Here is a 16,920-nt window from a genome sequence, read left to right on the forward strand (position 1 = left end):
TGCTCCTTTTATTTGATGAAAGAAAAGGAAAATGGGATATAGGAACAGGTATTCCAGAGGAAAGGCTGCAGAGATGATACATGTTTGGTATTAAAAGTACCTTGACTAGTTAAAGTAGTTGTGTTTCATTAGGACACTTGGATCAGGCAGAATGATTGCAAGGAACTCAGATAGAGGGCTGTGCCCTACCTTTTTCATATTGCTGTATGGGGAGTGGGAAAAGTTAGAGATCTATTCTCTCCACATATGGAGTAGGAAAAGTCAGAGATCTACCCCATTTATCATACTAGAGCATTTATTAGGAACGTTTGGAAGGTACACGTAGGCACATGCACAAAGTCTGTGCTTAGCTCATCTCAAAGAATTAGTGGGGGATGTAACCTGTCTTTGTTAAACCATACATCTGCTAAATTAAAAAGTGAACTGCCTGCTTATCCACGTGACCCTATCTATGTTCAGTGACCAACAACTAGCAAAATTCACTTTGTGTCAATGGCTTCACAAAAAGTTAGTGGGCTCTTAAGCAGCTCAACTGTTTGAAGTAGCCACTTCGTATACCTTTACTAAAAACTAATGCTATTATACAAGAATTCAGAACTTGGTGAAAAAAAATAAAATGAAACCAAATAAAAGACAGAGTGTGTGTACCAGAAGACTGAAGGCCATCTCCAGATTATCTGTGAGCATGGAAGTACTGCTGACTGGGAGCAAGCATAATGACATGCCTTCAATGACAAGGTCAATATTGGCATATTGAGTTATTAGAGGTGGGTTAGCCACACTTCTCTTTACTTCCTCTAGTGTCTAATTGCGTGATGTTCTGCAGCTCAGACAAAGGAACCACAGTGCTTAAGGCACGCATGCTGTGTGAGGAAAAAGTGCATTCTGCCTCATGCAAAAAATCCTTAAGCTCAAGTATTTGCAAGATATTACTGTTCAGTGAGAATTCATATGCAGAATCCAAATTCAGTTATTCAATAATTTTCTCTCGTGTCTTACTAACGGTTCTATGTTGTGAGATGAAAGGCAGATACTGGAGTTTCAATTCATGTTATAAATTCGCATGAACTGTAAATTTGTGGAGGAGAGCAATACAAAATAGGATTTGGTTGTGCTTTAAAAAAATAAAAATAAATGAGACTGCATATTTGATTTGTGAGTAAAAAGTGATTTCACAAGTGACTGGTGAAATACATTATAGAGTGACTTTTTGTCACAGATTGCAGTGGTTGAGGTTGGAGGGGACCTCTGGAGGTCAGGCCCCTGCTCATCCAGGGTTGCTTAGAGCCACCTGCCTGGGACCATGTCCAGGTTTTGGATGTCTACAAAGAAGGAGACTCCACTCACTGCCTCTCTGGGCAACCTGTTCCAGTGTTCACTCACTCACACAGTAAAAGAGTTTTCCCTTCTGTTCAGACAGAGCCTCCTGTCCTGTCCCTGGGGACTCCCAAACAGAGCCTGTCTCCATCTTTGCAGCCTCCCCTCAGGTGTTTGTGCATAGTGAGGAGATCCCTCTGCACCGCCTCTTCTCCAGGCCTAGCAGTCCCTAGCTCCCTCAGCCTCTCCTCACAGGAGAGGTGCTCCAGTCTCTCAGCTGTTTTAATGGTCCTTCTTCACTGGACTCTCTCCAGTGTGTCCATCTCTCACTTGAAGTGGGGAGCCCAGAACTAGGGAAAAAAAAAAAAAAAAAAAAAAAAAAAAAAAAAAAAAGGAAACTGTGGTTGGAGGTAACGTTCTTTTAACATGTCTTTAAACCCAAATGTAATGCATACGACTAAAGGCTACTAGTGACTCCCTATGTTTAACAATGACAAATTTACATAAGTAATCCTAGTGAAACTTAATACTGTAAAAATAGTGTTCTGTATGTAACAGCTACAGGTAGTTGGTATGACTTGTAATCTAACAAGACACACCATACCCGGAAGAGTGTCTAACAAAGAAGCGTCCACTCTTTTACTTATTTATTTATTAATGTTTTGGGGAGTGCTGAAGTGTAGTTAACTAAGAAACTCTAAATAGTTGATAGCAGTTTGTTTTGTCTCCCTGTAACAGTCAGCAGCTGGTTCCATCAGGGCTTCTGGAAAAAAAGTTGGTGTACTTAACAGCAAATCAGTGTTGATTTTGAATAAAATGCTCAGTGGGTCCCTTTTATTTTCCTACCTAATATTGAGTTACAATTTACTACTTTTGCTAAGAACTCTGCTTATGATAATCATCTGCTTTCCTCTTCTTGGCTTTATTCAGCCTTGAATTTCAGCAGTAGATTGCTTTTAAGCTGAAAAGGAAGCAAGAGCTAAAGGATACAAGTACTTAGCTATGTGGAGTAGAAGATGGAATTTTTATAAAGCTCATTACAAATGTATCCTGGAGTGTTTTATCTACAAAGAACCATTTGTCACTTACAGTATGACTTTCTTTTGGTATTGAAATTTAATTACACAAAAATATTTTACAAGATACAGTGTCAATTTTTTAAGCCTTCACAATTATCTTGGGAGTTTTAAAGATTTTTTTTGCAAGGGACAAAAAATATCTCAGGCATGAACTTAAGAAAGAAAGAATAATTTTAAATACTGTTTTCAAAATTCAGTTTCTCATTAAAAGGTAAAGTTTGTTGAATGGTAGAAAGTGGATTATTGTTTTTATTTTTGATGTTCTAGAGAAAAGCTAAATATAATTGAAAGTCAGAATAACCTTGATATATATATACATACATGTGTGTATATATATGTATACACACTTTTTTGATAGTTCCTTAAAAAATCTATTGGTCATAATTTTGTATCTTTTGAAATGTTTTCAGTGGGCCCTCCCACCAGCACAGGTATATTCCTGTGCTGGATACTTGAGATCATAAGGGGGCTGCTGTACCACGGTATATGCTCGTATCTAAATCCCCAGTCTCTTTCTCGTCATTCTAGTACCTTGAAGCCTAGTTTTACAAAACACCATAGAGACAAAGAAACATAATTTTGAAGATAACTCACTGAATTTGCAGCTAGCTAAATGATACAGTTTTCATCTCCCCCTCCCTTTTTCTTTTTGATGTATCAACATTATAAATCGTTTTCTTAAATCTCAGCTTGGCTGCATTGTCTTTTGCAAGGGTACTTTGGGCAGACAGAAGGTGAAGGAAGGTTTCAGTTTGTGTTTTTCACTCCTCTTCCTTTTCCTTCCTCCCCTTCTTCCCTCCTGCCCCAGCTGAAGGAAGAGCAAACGGAGAGATAGTACTTCAGGTTGGCTAACGCCCGGATGGAGGGCTAGGAATTTCTGACTTTTTCGTTTTGTTTTTGCTTTTTATCACACTATTTTTCTTTGGATAACAGGTACTGGAAAAGACAATAAAAGAGAAACAGTAGTTGTGTCAAAAGAAAGTGGTAACATGAAAAGTGTATTATTTTATGGCTTTGTCTCAGAAGTTGATATTTCAAGTTAATATTTGAACCAAATGAGGCTCAGAACTATTTTAAACCCAGAATTTTACAAAAAATAAAAAGCCCAACCCCCTCTTCCCCCCCAAAAAACAGTCACAGTGTATGTATTTTAATAAGTACAGTTTATGAATATGCTGTTGGACTGTTTATTTTTTTCTGCCTCACGGTAGCACTGAGCACTATTTCTGATTTTAGGAGCTTCCTCTCATTAGTGCAGTACAATCTTTTATGTAGCACCTGTTTTAAACTCCAAATCTGCATCTACGAATGTAAAACCTGACTTTTGAAATATTTGCTTTTTTGAACACTCTTCTTTAAAGGACCTGTCAGGATCTCTCCCCCAAATGCTAGAAGCTTGAAGGATAAGGGAGGAACAATGTTGCATGGCCCAAACACATGTGCTTTCGTCATTAGCAAGGTCCAGCATGACCTCATGTTGACCTCAAAGGTAAATCGCTCTCAGGGAACAATTATACATGCCTGTGAAAGCAGCTTAGTTTTGAACATAATCAAAACAATAACTTCAGTATATAGAATAAACTTAAATTTACAACTCTGTCTGTCTGTTTGCTTTTCTCTTTCTCTCTCTTGTCTCTCTCCAAGTCTCTTCTTGAGAGAACGTTGGGTTTTTATGTGCGTTTTGTGAAAGGGAATTACTTTTCTAGAGGTCGTAATAAATTCCTAAATATGGAGAACCCAAAGGATCTTTTATCTAATTTAGTCAAGTCATACATCTTACAATGAATCGCTCTTTTTAACTTAAGCATTTCATTTGTTTAGAGTATTGATATTGCAGCCTTCAGAATGTGTCTATATTGCCTTGAGGAATGATGTGTGGTTCTGAAATGTATAGATCATTTAGACTAATAGGAATGTTTTTAAATATCAATACATTACTTTTTGTGTGCTTATGTTAGACTACCACACAAGCTTACGACATCTTATTTTTTTTGTAGAAAACTCTAAATAGTATGTAGTGTTGTGTGATACATCTCTGCATATGATTGGAGTATGATTTAGCTAGCAGTTCTGAGCTATTTGGAGAAGATTTGCTGGCAGCATCTTGGAACTGTTAGCCAGATATGTCCCATATAATTAGGACAATATAATCATTTGATATGAATTTTATTTTCTTTTTTTTGCTAGAATGAGAGAGCGTATTCCTTCTGTGGAACGATAGAATACATGGCTCCAGATATTGTAAGGGGAGGAGATACAGGACACGATAAGGTATGTTCTGAGTTTATTACTGAGAAAATGTTAATTCTCTGGGCATCACTGTTGTTCAGTTTGAGTTTTTTTGTAGAATGTAATAGTGTCTTACTTAAACGTGCCTTATTTCAGGTTGCCCTAAAATAGATTATTGCCTATATTAAAAAACATTGGCATAATTTATTTTCAGTTTGAAGTTAGGTTTTAACCAAAGTACAAGGCATATTTCTAAAGCTGTTGAGGCTCACTTGTATTCTATTTGACTCTTGTTCTCAATGTGCAGTGGGACAAAAAAAATTAGCTCATACTTACTGTTATTTAAAAACTGTTTAGTTTGGAGTGGAAAAACAACTGTTTTGTGACTAATTCTGATATATTTTTACAATTATACATCAGGTTAGTCAATTATCTTATTTGAAGTCTTGAGTGGATTATTAATGTAAGTTTGGGAAATATTCTCAGATTGTCAAAAAATAATTCCACTTAGCTTGAGACTAATTTTTTTATATGAATTAATGTCAGTAACTGATGGCAACAATTAAGATGACCATTATTCACAGATGGAACTCAAAACAAACAAACAAATAAAAATGTCGCAACTCTATTCCACTGAAAAAATTCTACAGTATTCCTAGATAAATTATTTAATTATTTTGACTGGTTACTATACTGAGAAGTTTTTGAGAATATATTATCTCCGTGGTTGTTGTTTTTTTTTTTTTTTTTTTTTTTTTTTCTGTTGGGGGTCCTGGAATATACTTGATGACGATTCATCTTAGAATAGCATTTTTAAGCACTGGAAAATATTATGTCACCCTCTACCCTCTATCTCCTTTTCCTAGTTTACTGAACTCAGTCTGACTTTGCTTTAGAAGGTTCTTTCTCTGTTTATTCTGCTTCTGTTTTGGTCTAAATTTGCCTGTAATATTTTTTCAAGTAGGAAACACTGTAGTGGGCACAGTATTTCAGCTAAGTGTTGGCAGTTTGAAGCACAGTAGAATGACTACCTCCCTGATTCTTCTATTAGACATAAAATGGAAAATTTGATTTGTCTTTTCATTTAGTCATTGTCTCACACCTACCTTTGTTTCACTATAATCTTTGTATATTTTTTCACAGTACTGTTTACTTAATCATTATTAAAATGGAATTTTACAAATTTATGAATCTAATCTCCATTTCCTGCACTCTGTATTTCTCCTTTAGTTTAATCTTGCCAATTTCAGAGGATCTCTCCAATGCAGCAGTCACTTTAAATTGTGTTTTGTTTTTTTCTCAAGTGCTTACAGATTCTGTAGTATTGCTGCTATTGCTGATTTTAAGAGCAATCTCTGTGCTGTTATCTTTGATTCATTCTACTTGATATTTTCCTGAGGTATAGAGAAGAGCTGTATAATACACTTAAAGAAATAGCCTAACAATTTGATGGCAAATGATTGACAGCTGTTAAATAAAGGTGTTTGGTTTTTTCAGTTATATGTGGTGGTAATTGTTTACCTTACAAATTCTTGGCTAACTGTTGACAATGTTATTTGGCATGGTGTTTGAAGGTTTTAGTGTATTTTGTATTTACTGCTTATCTAGCTACCCATGATCTTATTTAAAAAAGAGGAAATGAGATTGCCATAGTATGCTATGCTCTTGATAAATCAGTGTTTTTGCTTTTAATCTCTTCTAGATAGTTATCTTGTTTGTATTAAAAACTTGCTCCAGATTTTTTTTTTTTTTTAGAGTTTGATTCTGATTCTGTAGATCCTCCTACTCTTTTGGAAAAACATACACCTCTCCTGGGACCTTCTCTGATCATTGTGTATTTGCAAGGAGAGTTATTGACAATACGGAGACTTCTTCAGCTAGTTCCTTTAGACATTCTTGGATGAATAGACCAAACATCAGATTTTGTGTATCTTGAAAAAACAAAACAAAACAAAACAAAAAGCCACAGCCTCTAAAGTAGGAAGTCAACTTTTCATCATTTACTGGTTGTCTTCCTGTAATGTATTAATTTTGTCAGCACAAGTGAAGCATAATTTCAGTTTCATAGATATGCAAATTTCATGAAAATAAAATTGAGAAGCTCAAACACCTGTAGTTAAATTAATTTTGTCTAAATGACTAACCTGCTTCCTTTATTTTTCATAGTAGTTTCTTTTCCTATGAAAGAGAGAAAAAATTCTTTATGGATATGAAGCTTTTTTTTTTTTTTGTAATTAAAAGATTTTCGGAAATAACATTGGGTATGAGAGTATGGAGTAAATATGAGCATTTTGTCTCAAAAAATACTTTCCTCTTAGAAAACCTCTGTTTTCTGTCCCCATGTAACTCTACCTGTCCTTGAAAACAAGTATTGGGATAGTCAGACAAAATCAGAGAGACTATGGGATTATCTGAAGACTTTTTTTTTAAAGTATTGGTACTTTAAACAAAAATAATAAATAAATAATAAACAAAATAAATAAAATGTTATGAGGTGTCAGAGAGATTAATAAGATGACAAGGGGGAATGGTTTTAAACTAAGACGGGAGATTTAGGTTAGATATTAGGAGAAAGTTTTTCACTCAGAGGGTGGTGAGGCACTGGAACGGGTTGCCCAGAGAGGTTGTGGATGCTCCATCCCTGGAGGCATTCAAGCCCAGGCTGGATGTGGCTCTGGGCAGCCTGATCTAGTGGTTGGAAACCCAGCACAAAGCAGGGGGGGTTGAAACTAGATGATCTTTAAGGTTCTTTTCAACCCAGGCCATTCTATGATTCTGTGATTCTATGATTAATATATGGGAAGCCAAAGATAATGTGTTGCCATGAAATATAAGATGAAGTTCCATAGCATTTCAGGTGTCCTGATTAACTGTGAGCTGTAGACCTAAAGTGTACTTTTTAAAAGTTCCTTAGTTTCATTCTCAAGCTCCTGAAAGCTCAGGTTCCAATACTTCATAGCAAGCTTTAGTTATTTCAAGTATGTATAAGCTCCATTATTTCAAGTAGGTTTCAGAATTCTTTTCATATTCCAATGTTAAAACTCAAAATTAATTCTGGGGAAAAAGTCAAGTGAAACTTTAGTAGCCAGTGGAAAGACTTCAGCTTGAGAAATTAATTGAAGAAGCTGAGTGGAGAGCTTTCAAAGTAACTGATTTAATATAGGAAATACCTTCAATCATTACTGCAATCTTTCAAGCTTCATTTTGTCCATGTTTACCTCAGTTGTGAATAGGTGGGCTGTTCCTTTTGCTAGCTCTTTACTGGCTGCATTGTTTTGTTCCTCCTTGTATTAACAATTTTACATTGCTGTATCATAACTTACATAATTATTGTTTTTCTACAGGCTGTTGATTGGTGGAGTGTTGGTGTTCTTATGTATGAACTGTTAACTGGAGCGTCACCATTTACAGTTGATGGAGAGAAGAATTCTCAAGCAGAGATTTCTAGGTAAGGTTCAAAACAGTACGTTACATGTGCTTGCTCACAAATTGATGCTTCGCTATAATATATATTTCATGAGAATTTTGATATGGAGTTTAGGAAGAAAGAGCTACCAGGGTAATATGTCATGCATTACCTGGTTCTGTGTAACAGATTGACATCTGAAAGCAGACAGGTTACTTCAGTAATCTGCAGAGGTTAATAAAATAGAACTGACCTTTACGAAAGACCTGTTTTGTTTAAGCTACAGTGGAACCACAGCTTTGCTGCTGCCCAACCCTATTGCATGTTTACTGTTGAAAGGGAAGTCAAATGAAACATGAAATTATACGTAAACAGAATTATCACATTCGACATCTTGATACTGAATACTAAATTAAATACTGAGACGTATTTAGCTGGAGAGATTTTTGTCTTTCTTGCTAGACCCCTCCATTGTATAAGTTTAAATTACCAGGATTTACCCTACTCCCACTTTTTTTTTTTTTTTTTTTTTTTTTGTTAATGGGAATGTTTCTTTTGTTAGTATATGACATGAAACAAAGAACGTGATCCTTTCTAGACATACTTGCATATTTATAAGAAATTAGTATGAAACATGGAAATCAAGTAACCTATACCATTCTTGCGTTTTACATATAAACTTTTTAGATGCATGTTCTTCAGGATTTGATTGTCTTTTGGTAGGTTCTTCTCTGCTCTTGATTTTTTTTTTTTTTTTTAATTTTTTGCTCTTTTTTTTTTTTTCTCATAATTTATGGTTAAATTCAAAGATGAGAAACTGCAAGGCTGCCAGCATCCACTCTCTGATGGCTATTACTCTAATTTCTGACTGAAATTTTCTTGTGACAAGTTGACTGCCTTTTTTTCCAGGTATTGATGTTGTCCTTTGGTATGTTTTTATTCTAGTTGGTGTTCATACTATGTTTCTATGTACTCTACATTTGTATATACTGTACAACTTCTCTCCATGACTATCTTGGATCTTTCTAGTTTAATTTCCTCTCTAAACTGATAAAAAAAAATAAATAAAAAAAAAATACAACCCTGAATTGCAGATAATGTCATCAGATATCTGTAGTTGCCAATGGTGTTGAAATCACTAGCACTGGCAAATTTGTACAAGCTTCTTTCTTGATAACAGAGTTACTCTAAACACAAATTATATTCCCTAACAGCAGGCTTAGAGAATTCAGCTTTCTCTTAGACACCAGCCCGGAAAGCATAAATTCTATAGTGTTTGGTTTTTGTAGGTTTAAGGAAACAATCTTGTTCTGGATGAATCCAGGTCCTTATCTTATTTTTACGTAGGGTGGGAAATAATCTCAGACATTTTTGTATAGAAAGTTTATTTCTGTGTGCGTCACAAAGGCTGTTAGATTTTAAACCAAAGTTTTGATGTGAAATATGTCTTCTATGAACAGTTTAGTTGTTCTGTCAGAAATAGTTGCTGTATGGTTTATACCTTTTTTACTCTATCTGATGAGAGATTGTGTTCACTTCTTTTGTCATACCTTTTGGACAGCACTGTGGACTTCTCTGTCATGGTGAGTGCTACTGAAGTGCATACTTCATTTTCCCTTATATTAAAAGCCTCTGTCTCTGAAGGTTCTTTTTGTTCACATTCTTGGTGTTATGGGTTACTAATCTTGTTAGATTTTTTTTTTCTCCACAGAACTATTCAAGTGTATGTCCATTTCAACTATCCCTTCTCCCCTTACTTCTCCCTTCTCCTCAAATCTTCCTTTCATTTTGGAGAATTCTGGACTTGCATTGCCACAGAGCTGTGAAAGGGCACCATCCTTCAAAAGTATAGGCAGGTGCTGTGTTTGTTTTCACTTTAACTATGAGTGATTTGTAATTCTGGCTTGAAAGACAGATCCATTTCAGAATTCTGATTTTTGAGGGTCTTGTAATATGTACAGGTACTTAAAATGACTATGAAGTTTTTGGAGCATTATTTTGCTTCTGTGCAACAGTTTAGAAAATCTTATCAGCTTTGGAGTTATGAATAGATAGATATCTGTCTTTTTCCACTTGTGTACATCTATAAAATCTGTAGAAGCACGTGACACTGTTTTAGCATAATAACGCTAATTGGGGCCTATGTTCTTTATTTGACATAGTTTGTTAGAATTTATTTATGCTTCATAGAGGATGGCTAAAATTTGACTATCTGGTAGTTGATATAAGGATATTTTGTCTGCAGTTTTGCAAGAAACTATTTCTTCCTTAAACTGGAAAATGCATTGCAGGTATATACTAGGATGCCATTCTTTATTCTCTACCTGTAAAGACTCCAGTCATTACCAGATCTTTTCAAGGACAGAGCAGTTATTAAATTGAACTTCTGATTTGTGTGGTATCTTCTGGAATTTTGTCCTTGAAAGTGCTTAAAAACAAGTAGAACTTATAGCTACCTGCAGTGCGCAGCATGTCTACCTTTAGTTGGGAGTCCAGAGTCCAAGAAATGATAGGAGATACTGCAGTGATACTTTTCGAACAGGTAGCAAGCAATATGTAAGGAGATCTCTTCCACAAAAAGGAAACCATTTGATGCAAAATGTAGCGTGAATCACATCCCATCAGTGACTCTGCCTACAGATCAATTCAGCCTGTCAGTAAAGCAGGTAGTTTCAAGAAAGTTGTAACTATTCCATCAAAGTTTCTGACTTGGCTAATGCTTGCAAGAACTGGGGTGCACCGTTCCATCTGCTCAAAGGTGGTACAAAAGAATCTGACATTGGTAGTTCTGAGATGACAAGGCGTTCAGTAGAGTTGTTTTCAAACCTGCAGGTGAAAATTCTGCTTTGGAAGCTTGTCCCTCTACCCTTTAATAGGTTTACAGCTTGAGGTTGCTTTCTCTTATTCCCTGAGTATTAGGACTGGTATCTTTTTGGTGAAGCTTATGATACACAGTTACCAGGGCACTGGTGATAAACTATGGTAACCGTTCTAGCATAAACCTAGTGGGGCTCATGGTTAACTAGGTTGATTCTTTCAGTTTACCATGATGTAATTGTGTCCTTCACCTGTTGGAAATAAAACCATAAGCTTCATGTTTTGTGCTTTTGATATTTTATTATCATCACTTCCACAATCAGTTTCAGGCATCTGTTTTCAGCCTAATCACAGAGGAGGGTGAAAGGGAGTTTCTATCTCATAATGACATATTTTTGTTGACCAAAATATTTTTTCCTTCGTCTATAAAATATTAGATTGACATATAATGCCTACCAGTTCCTAAATTTTTTCTTCTTTCTTTGTAAGTAGTTTTTTTTTCTTTTCACTGTTAAGGTTTTAAACAAGTTACATAGTTATGATTTCAAATAACAAATTGACTTTTGTTCAAGCATCTCATCTTCAGTGAGCTGTCAATAGCTTATGCTATACTTTTCAAAGTATCGCTCAGTAGATATATTGAATAGTTGTTTTTATAACATAGTTTATAGATTGGTCAATGTAATGCTAGAAGATAAGTAGATAAAATAGGACCAGTTTGGAAATCTGACCTATTGGCCAATTGCCAATAGATGTTTTCATACTCTGACATAAATTTGATTTTCTCAACTATGCAATGGATCAGAATTATGATTAGTTAAGCTGTTTACAGAGATAACTAAAATGAAAGATCTAGAAAGTATCTTTCAGCTTCTGGCTAATGGCATATTTTTGCCTCTCCCCTCCACCAGTAGAACTAATCTGCTCTCCTTGTTGGAAAAATCCCTATGACACTGTCTTCATGATGCCTTTATTGAGCACTGCAATGGCATTCCTGCTTAAGTCCTTAAGACTATAATGCTAGAACAAAGGAGGTCAGAATCCTCTTCAAATTCTCTTCACACTGACATCTTAGTATAAGTCTTTGCCACATGGCTTTTGCATTTGTGATTGGTTTTAAATACCCAGCCTCCTGTGGTAGGAAGTTTTCTTCAGCCAGCAAACATGTATCCCATCTCTGTTGCTTTAGTGAAGAGCAGGTAAGAAACCTGTGCTCGGTCTATGTAGATTTTAATCTGGGAGATAGGAGAGACCAGTAGTGGCAAATCTGAATTTTTTCATACCAAAATCAGGCAGTTCCTGAGATGATTTGTCAGGCTCAGCAGCCTTTACTAACAGGTAAGGCTCTGAAGGATACTGAGGGAATGGCTCTGAAGATACTGATAAACTTCTAAGTGCTTCTTCTCTTTAAGGTGTCATTCCCCTACTGTATCTTCCACTGAAGATAAAACACCTCCTCCTCCTTCTTATCATTCATTAGCATCTCCTTCTCATTATCATGTATGTTCTTGGCCTACAGTACTGATGGGAGAGACTAATCAATATTCCTGGAAAACAATACCAGTAGGGTTAGCTCTTTGTTCAGCAGTTTGCCATAGAGAAGGATAAGATGACCAAGTAGTAATCATCTTCAAGCGCCTGGAAGCTTTTCAGTACAGCCAGAGTGCTCCCATCAGCAGGGTTAATCTCACCTCATCCCAATTTAGAGGGAACGTACTGGTCTAGGAGGAGCAGAAGGTACAGCATAGTAGTCCTCCAGCAGCTTTGACCACAGTAGCCACTTGGAATATTTAATTCCTCCTGCTTCCTTTGCCTACTGTTAGTGGACTGCTTAAGTATAAAGTGAAAAAGAGGATGGAAGTGATTCAGAAAAGAAAATTAAGGTTGATGCCAAAGGCCGTATCTCCCTTTCAGAAGCTCAGACATCCTAGCAAGGACCTTGATATCCTGGGCTTCCTTGTCTGAACACTTTATGGGCTACTGCTACACCCTCCAATGACTTACCTTTCAGCACAGCACTTCACTAAAGCCAGACTAATTTGTCTCCCTTTACTTAATTAATCTATGTGATTAGTCTTCACCAATGTCTGCTTTCTTATGTGTTGATCCCATATGGTCTTTCTTTTCTGGTAGCTTGCTTTCTGTACTACTTACGGTGTATACAGCTTCACATATTTAAATTCTGTAACTCTAAGTAGTTCCTAGAACTTCTGAAGAAATCGGTATCGTTCTTCACTACTTTTGTAGTGTAATCCTATGAACTGGTTCAGAGCATCACTGCTATTTTACAGTACCAGTCAACTTCAAAAATGTTTCTGAAGGAATGTCACTAGCATGTATTCGGGCACTGGGACAGGCTCCCCAGGGAAGTGGTCACAGCACCAAGCCTGATTGACTTCCAGAAGTGTTTGGACAGCGCTGTCAGACATACTGCTTAATTTTTAGGTAGTCCTGTGTGGAGCCAGCAGTTGGACTCCATAATTCTTGGAGGTCCCTTCCAACTTCCGATATTCTGTGTTTCTATGAAATGCAGCTTACATGCAACCTGCTTGTACAGCATGGCAAATTGCTGCCTACTGTGTCCTAGCCTCCTTTGTAGTTCTTCATATGAAACACATTCTGTATCTTTGATTAATTTCGTTACTTATCTCTAAAACTTTTCCAGTCATAGTGCATCCTTGCAAGAGGAGGCCACAGGTACTGCACGCAGTATACCAAGTACGGACAAACCTTACATGCCATAAGTGTGTTTTCTATTTGTTCTCTTAATTTTCTAATAATTTGTAACATTGGAATTGTGGTTTTGACTGCTGTCAAGCATCAAGTTGATGTTTTTATGGAAGTGTCGTAGCTATATGTATTCGTTTGGATAGTAACACTAATGTATGTAGGAAGCTACATGGATTTTTGTCTCATGGATTAAGTTCCTTACGTAAACCAAAAATTAGTTGTCATTTTGATTGTCTTGCTTCATGGGAACTTCCTGTATTTCTTCATCATCTGTCCTTGCTCTTCAGGAACTTAAGAGATAATTTCTACTTACGCTACTCATTGCTCACCGTCCTTCCCAGATCAACTAGGAGCCTGTTCAACGGCACAGGTCCCAGCACAACACCACTAAAATAATACTTGTAATTCTTTCTGTTGCAAGAACTGACCATTTACTCGGATCCTCTGTTTTATGCCTTTGAACCAATCTATGCTAGGGCTGTTCTTAGCACCTTAATTTCCTTAAAAAACTGAGTTACTTTACTAAAAGCTTTCTGTAAATCCAAATGGTGATTGATATAATTGATCAAATCACTCTTGCCTACTTCTTGTTTAACTCCTCGTAAGAACTCTTAAGGAATCTGTGTGAAGGAACTTTCCTTTACAAAAGCCATGCTGACATCTTTCTGTTGGTGCTCGGCATTGTGCCAGTGAATTTGACCTTCTGTACTGCCTAATTTATCTTCCACAGGTGTGCTGTTTACATGTCTGTTTTTCCTCAGATATTCCTTAAAAAAAATAAAAATAATAATAATAGTTGGTCCACATTTGCCATCCTTCTATCTCCAGGTACCATAGATAATGGAATGTTAAGCACTGCCGATAGTATGGTAACTCTTAGATTTAATGTTTAACACATTAAGTAATTACCAAATAAATGTTATTTTGTTTGTTTTATAGGAGAATATTAAAAAGTGAGCCACCTTATCCACAAGAAATGAGTGCACTGTCTAAGGATATAATTCAGCGTCTTTTGATGAAAGACCCCAAGAAGAGATTAGGTTGTGGTCCAACTGATGCTGATGAAATCAAACAGCATCCCTTTTTCCAGGTAAAGAAAAAATAAATTTCCCCAAATACCGCTTACTCTGTGTTAATTTTTTTTGAAATCCATGTCTAAAGAAATTCCATTATTTTGGTAACAGAGTAGCTTACAGATGTATTAATTGCTTAAAGAATTTCATTGAAGTTAATAAGAAAATCCATGTACTTGTGTGTATGTTTTTTGTGCATGCTACAGCAAGGGCATAGTAGCTTTTTAATTTCTTCTGTATTTGTTTCTAACACCTATGTGAAGCAGCCAAAAGCTGTGCTAGTTAAACCAGAAGGTTTAATGGAAGAACTCTTCATTTATATGTTGTGTATTGTGTTTTTAAAAGAAAGATAGTGCTAATATTACTAGTGAATTTGAACATTGATTAATTTCACCATTGGTGATAAACTCTTCTGTGTTTTTGTTTGCCTAATCAACTGTACTGTCAGTTTTGGAGTATTTAAAGTTGGTATTATAAATTAGACCTTTCAAATAAATATATTCAATGTAATTATCATAACATTTTGCTTGTGCAGTATGTTGGCTTTTTAACTTCTGAATTTCTTCTCATGTCTTCTGTATTTCATTCCTTTTATAGAGGGTCTGACAAATATCCATAGAGTTAGCTTCCTTTATTCAGTGTTTATTTTGGAAGATACGTATTTCCCTCACATAGCACTTCCTATTCTTGACTACATTTCAGTTCCATTCATTTATAGTAGTGGGGCCATCTACTAATGACCACCATATCAATGCTTTCTCTTTAGCCAATTATTTAAGTAAGAATCAAATCCAGAGGCATTATTATCGCAGGGCTTTCGGAAGCTAAGATTAGTAAATAGGGATAGGTATCAGGAATGAAAGTTGAATATACGGTGTACATGCAGTATGGCTTACAAGAATATAAGTGGTGTTTCCTCAGAAATAAAGGAAGAAATATAAGGGTAGTCACATCAGTTATTTGTCTCATCTCCATTGTTTACTAAATGTAGTAAAGGCTACATTTCTTTGTAGTCTTTTTATGAGAAATAAACATAAATTTGATCTTGCCTTTTCTTACCAAAGTTTTGGCAAGAAAAAATTGCCCAAATATGTTGATGAATGTTGAAACTTAGTCTCTGACGTCTTAGGTAAGACTCATTTGTGATATACACTATAGTGTTAATATCACAGGTACTTTGTTGTTGGCAGAGGAAAAAATAGATTCATAGGGAAAAGTATAATCTTCTACCTTCAGTGGAATTAGACTGATGGGGGGGAAAAAAAGATGAGCTTTTAGGCATAGAGTCTTACATTTGCAATGTGTTTAGTGTTATTTCTGTCTTTTTTATGGGAGAGATTTTCAGGGTTGAGTTGTTTTGTTTTGTTTTTTTCCTGATCTGTAATGTTCTTGTTTTACCAATTCCTACTTTCAGCTGGGATGGTTTGAGTATTTATCTCCCTCTGGTGTATGTCAATTACGTTCTTTGGCTGAATGGATTTCTTTATGAGAATTACAGTATTGGAATCTCCACCTCAGGGGGGTTTGGATTTCCACAGCAAAGATTTCTGTCAAAATAGCTTGCTTTGTTACCATAATTTTTAATTCCTCCCACCAATCAATATCTTCCATCAGGAAGAAAAAGAGTTTAAAAACAAACAAACAAACTCCTCCTCTCATGCTCCAGATTTTCTCGAATCACTGCTGTAAGAATGTTTCCCTGAGCTTTCTTACCAAGTTTATAGTGAAGCACAGTCTGAGATCACCACCATTTATATTAAAATAATAATATTTGTGTTCATTATTTTTATTATTGATGTATCTTAGGATATCTATAGACTGCTTTATTAAAATACAAAAAGAACGATCCTCTGAAGTACTTACTCTTGGAGAAAGATATTCACATCCATGAGACTCATAAAGTGTTGCATTTATCCTTGTATTTTGCAGAAATAATTGCAAATAAGGTGGTTAATTTTGGAGAAATTTAATATGTTTGAACATGCTATCTATTTGATTCAACCTTATTTTCTTGTTTTTGGTTTAGAATATAAACTGGGATGATTTAGCTGCCAAAAAAGTATCAGCTCCATTTAAACCAGTAATCAGAGATGAATTAGATGTCAGTAACTTTGCAGAAGAGTTTACGGAAATGGATCCAACGTATTCTCCTGCAGCAACCCCTCAGACTTCGGAAAGAATATTTCAGGTATTTTAAGAATTCATACTAATTTAAAAAAAAAAAAAAAAAAAAAGCAAAACAGGTATTAAACAATTCTGAGTATATAGC

The 16,920-nt window shown here is 35.7% G+C and overlaps 1 protein-coding gene across 2 annotated transcripts in view; it reads left to right on the forward strand.

Annotated features, from left to right (window-relative positions):
• The window catches only part of RPS6KA5 (ribosomal protein S6 kinase A5), a 75,828-nt gene that overhangs the window by 44,680 nt on the left and 14,228 nt on the right, over window positions 1-16,920 (forward strand). Inside the window, exons 1-5 of one of the 2 annotated variants that reach the window (XM_032188173.1) lie at window positions 3,769-3,885; window positions 4,584-4,667; window positions 7,970-8,073; window positions 14,518-14,668; window positions 16,678-16,839. In XM_032188173.1, the coding sequence (XP_032044064.1) occupies window positions 3,814-3,885; window positions 4,584-4,667; window positions 7,970-8,073; window positions 14,518-14,668; window positions 16,678-16,839 (573 nt within the window). In that variant the 5' untranslated portion in view covers window positions 3,769-3,813. Of the gene's footprint in view, window positions 1-3,768; window positions 3,886-4,583; window positions 4,668-7,969; window positions 8,074-14,517; window positions 14,669-16,677; window positions 16,840-16,920 lie in introns of those variants that run through there. The other variant, XM_032188172.1, reaches the window with a different exon arrangement.

This window comes from Aythya fuligula, chromosome 5 (genome assembly GCF_009819795.1).
Source record: "Aythya fuligula isolate bAytFul2 chromosome 5, bAytFul2.pri, whole genome shotgun sequence".
NCBI classification, from domain to species: Eukaryota; Metazoa; Chordata; class Aves; order Anseriformes; family Anatidae; genus Aythya; species Aythya fuligula.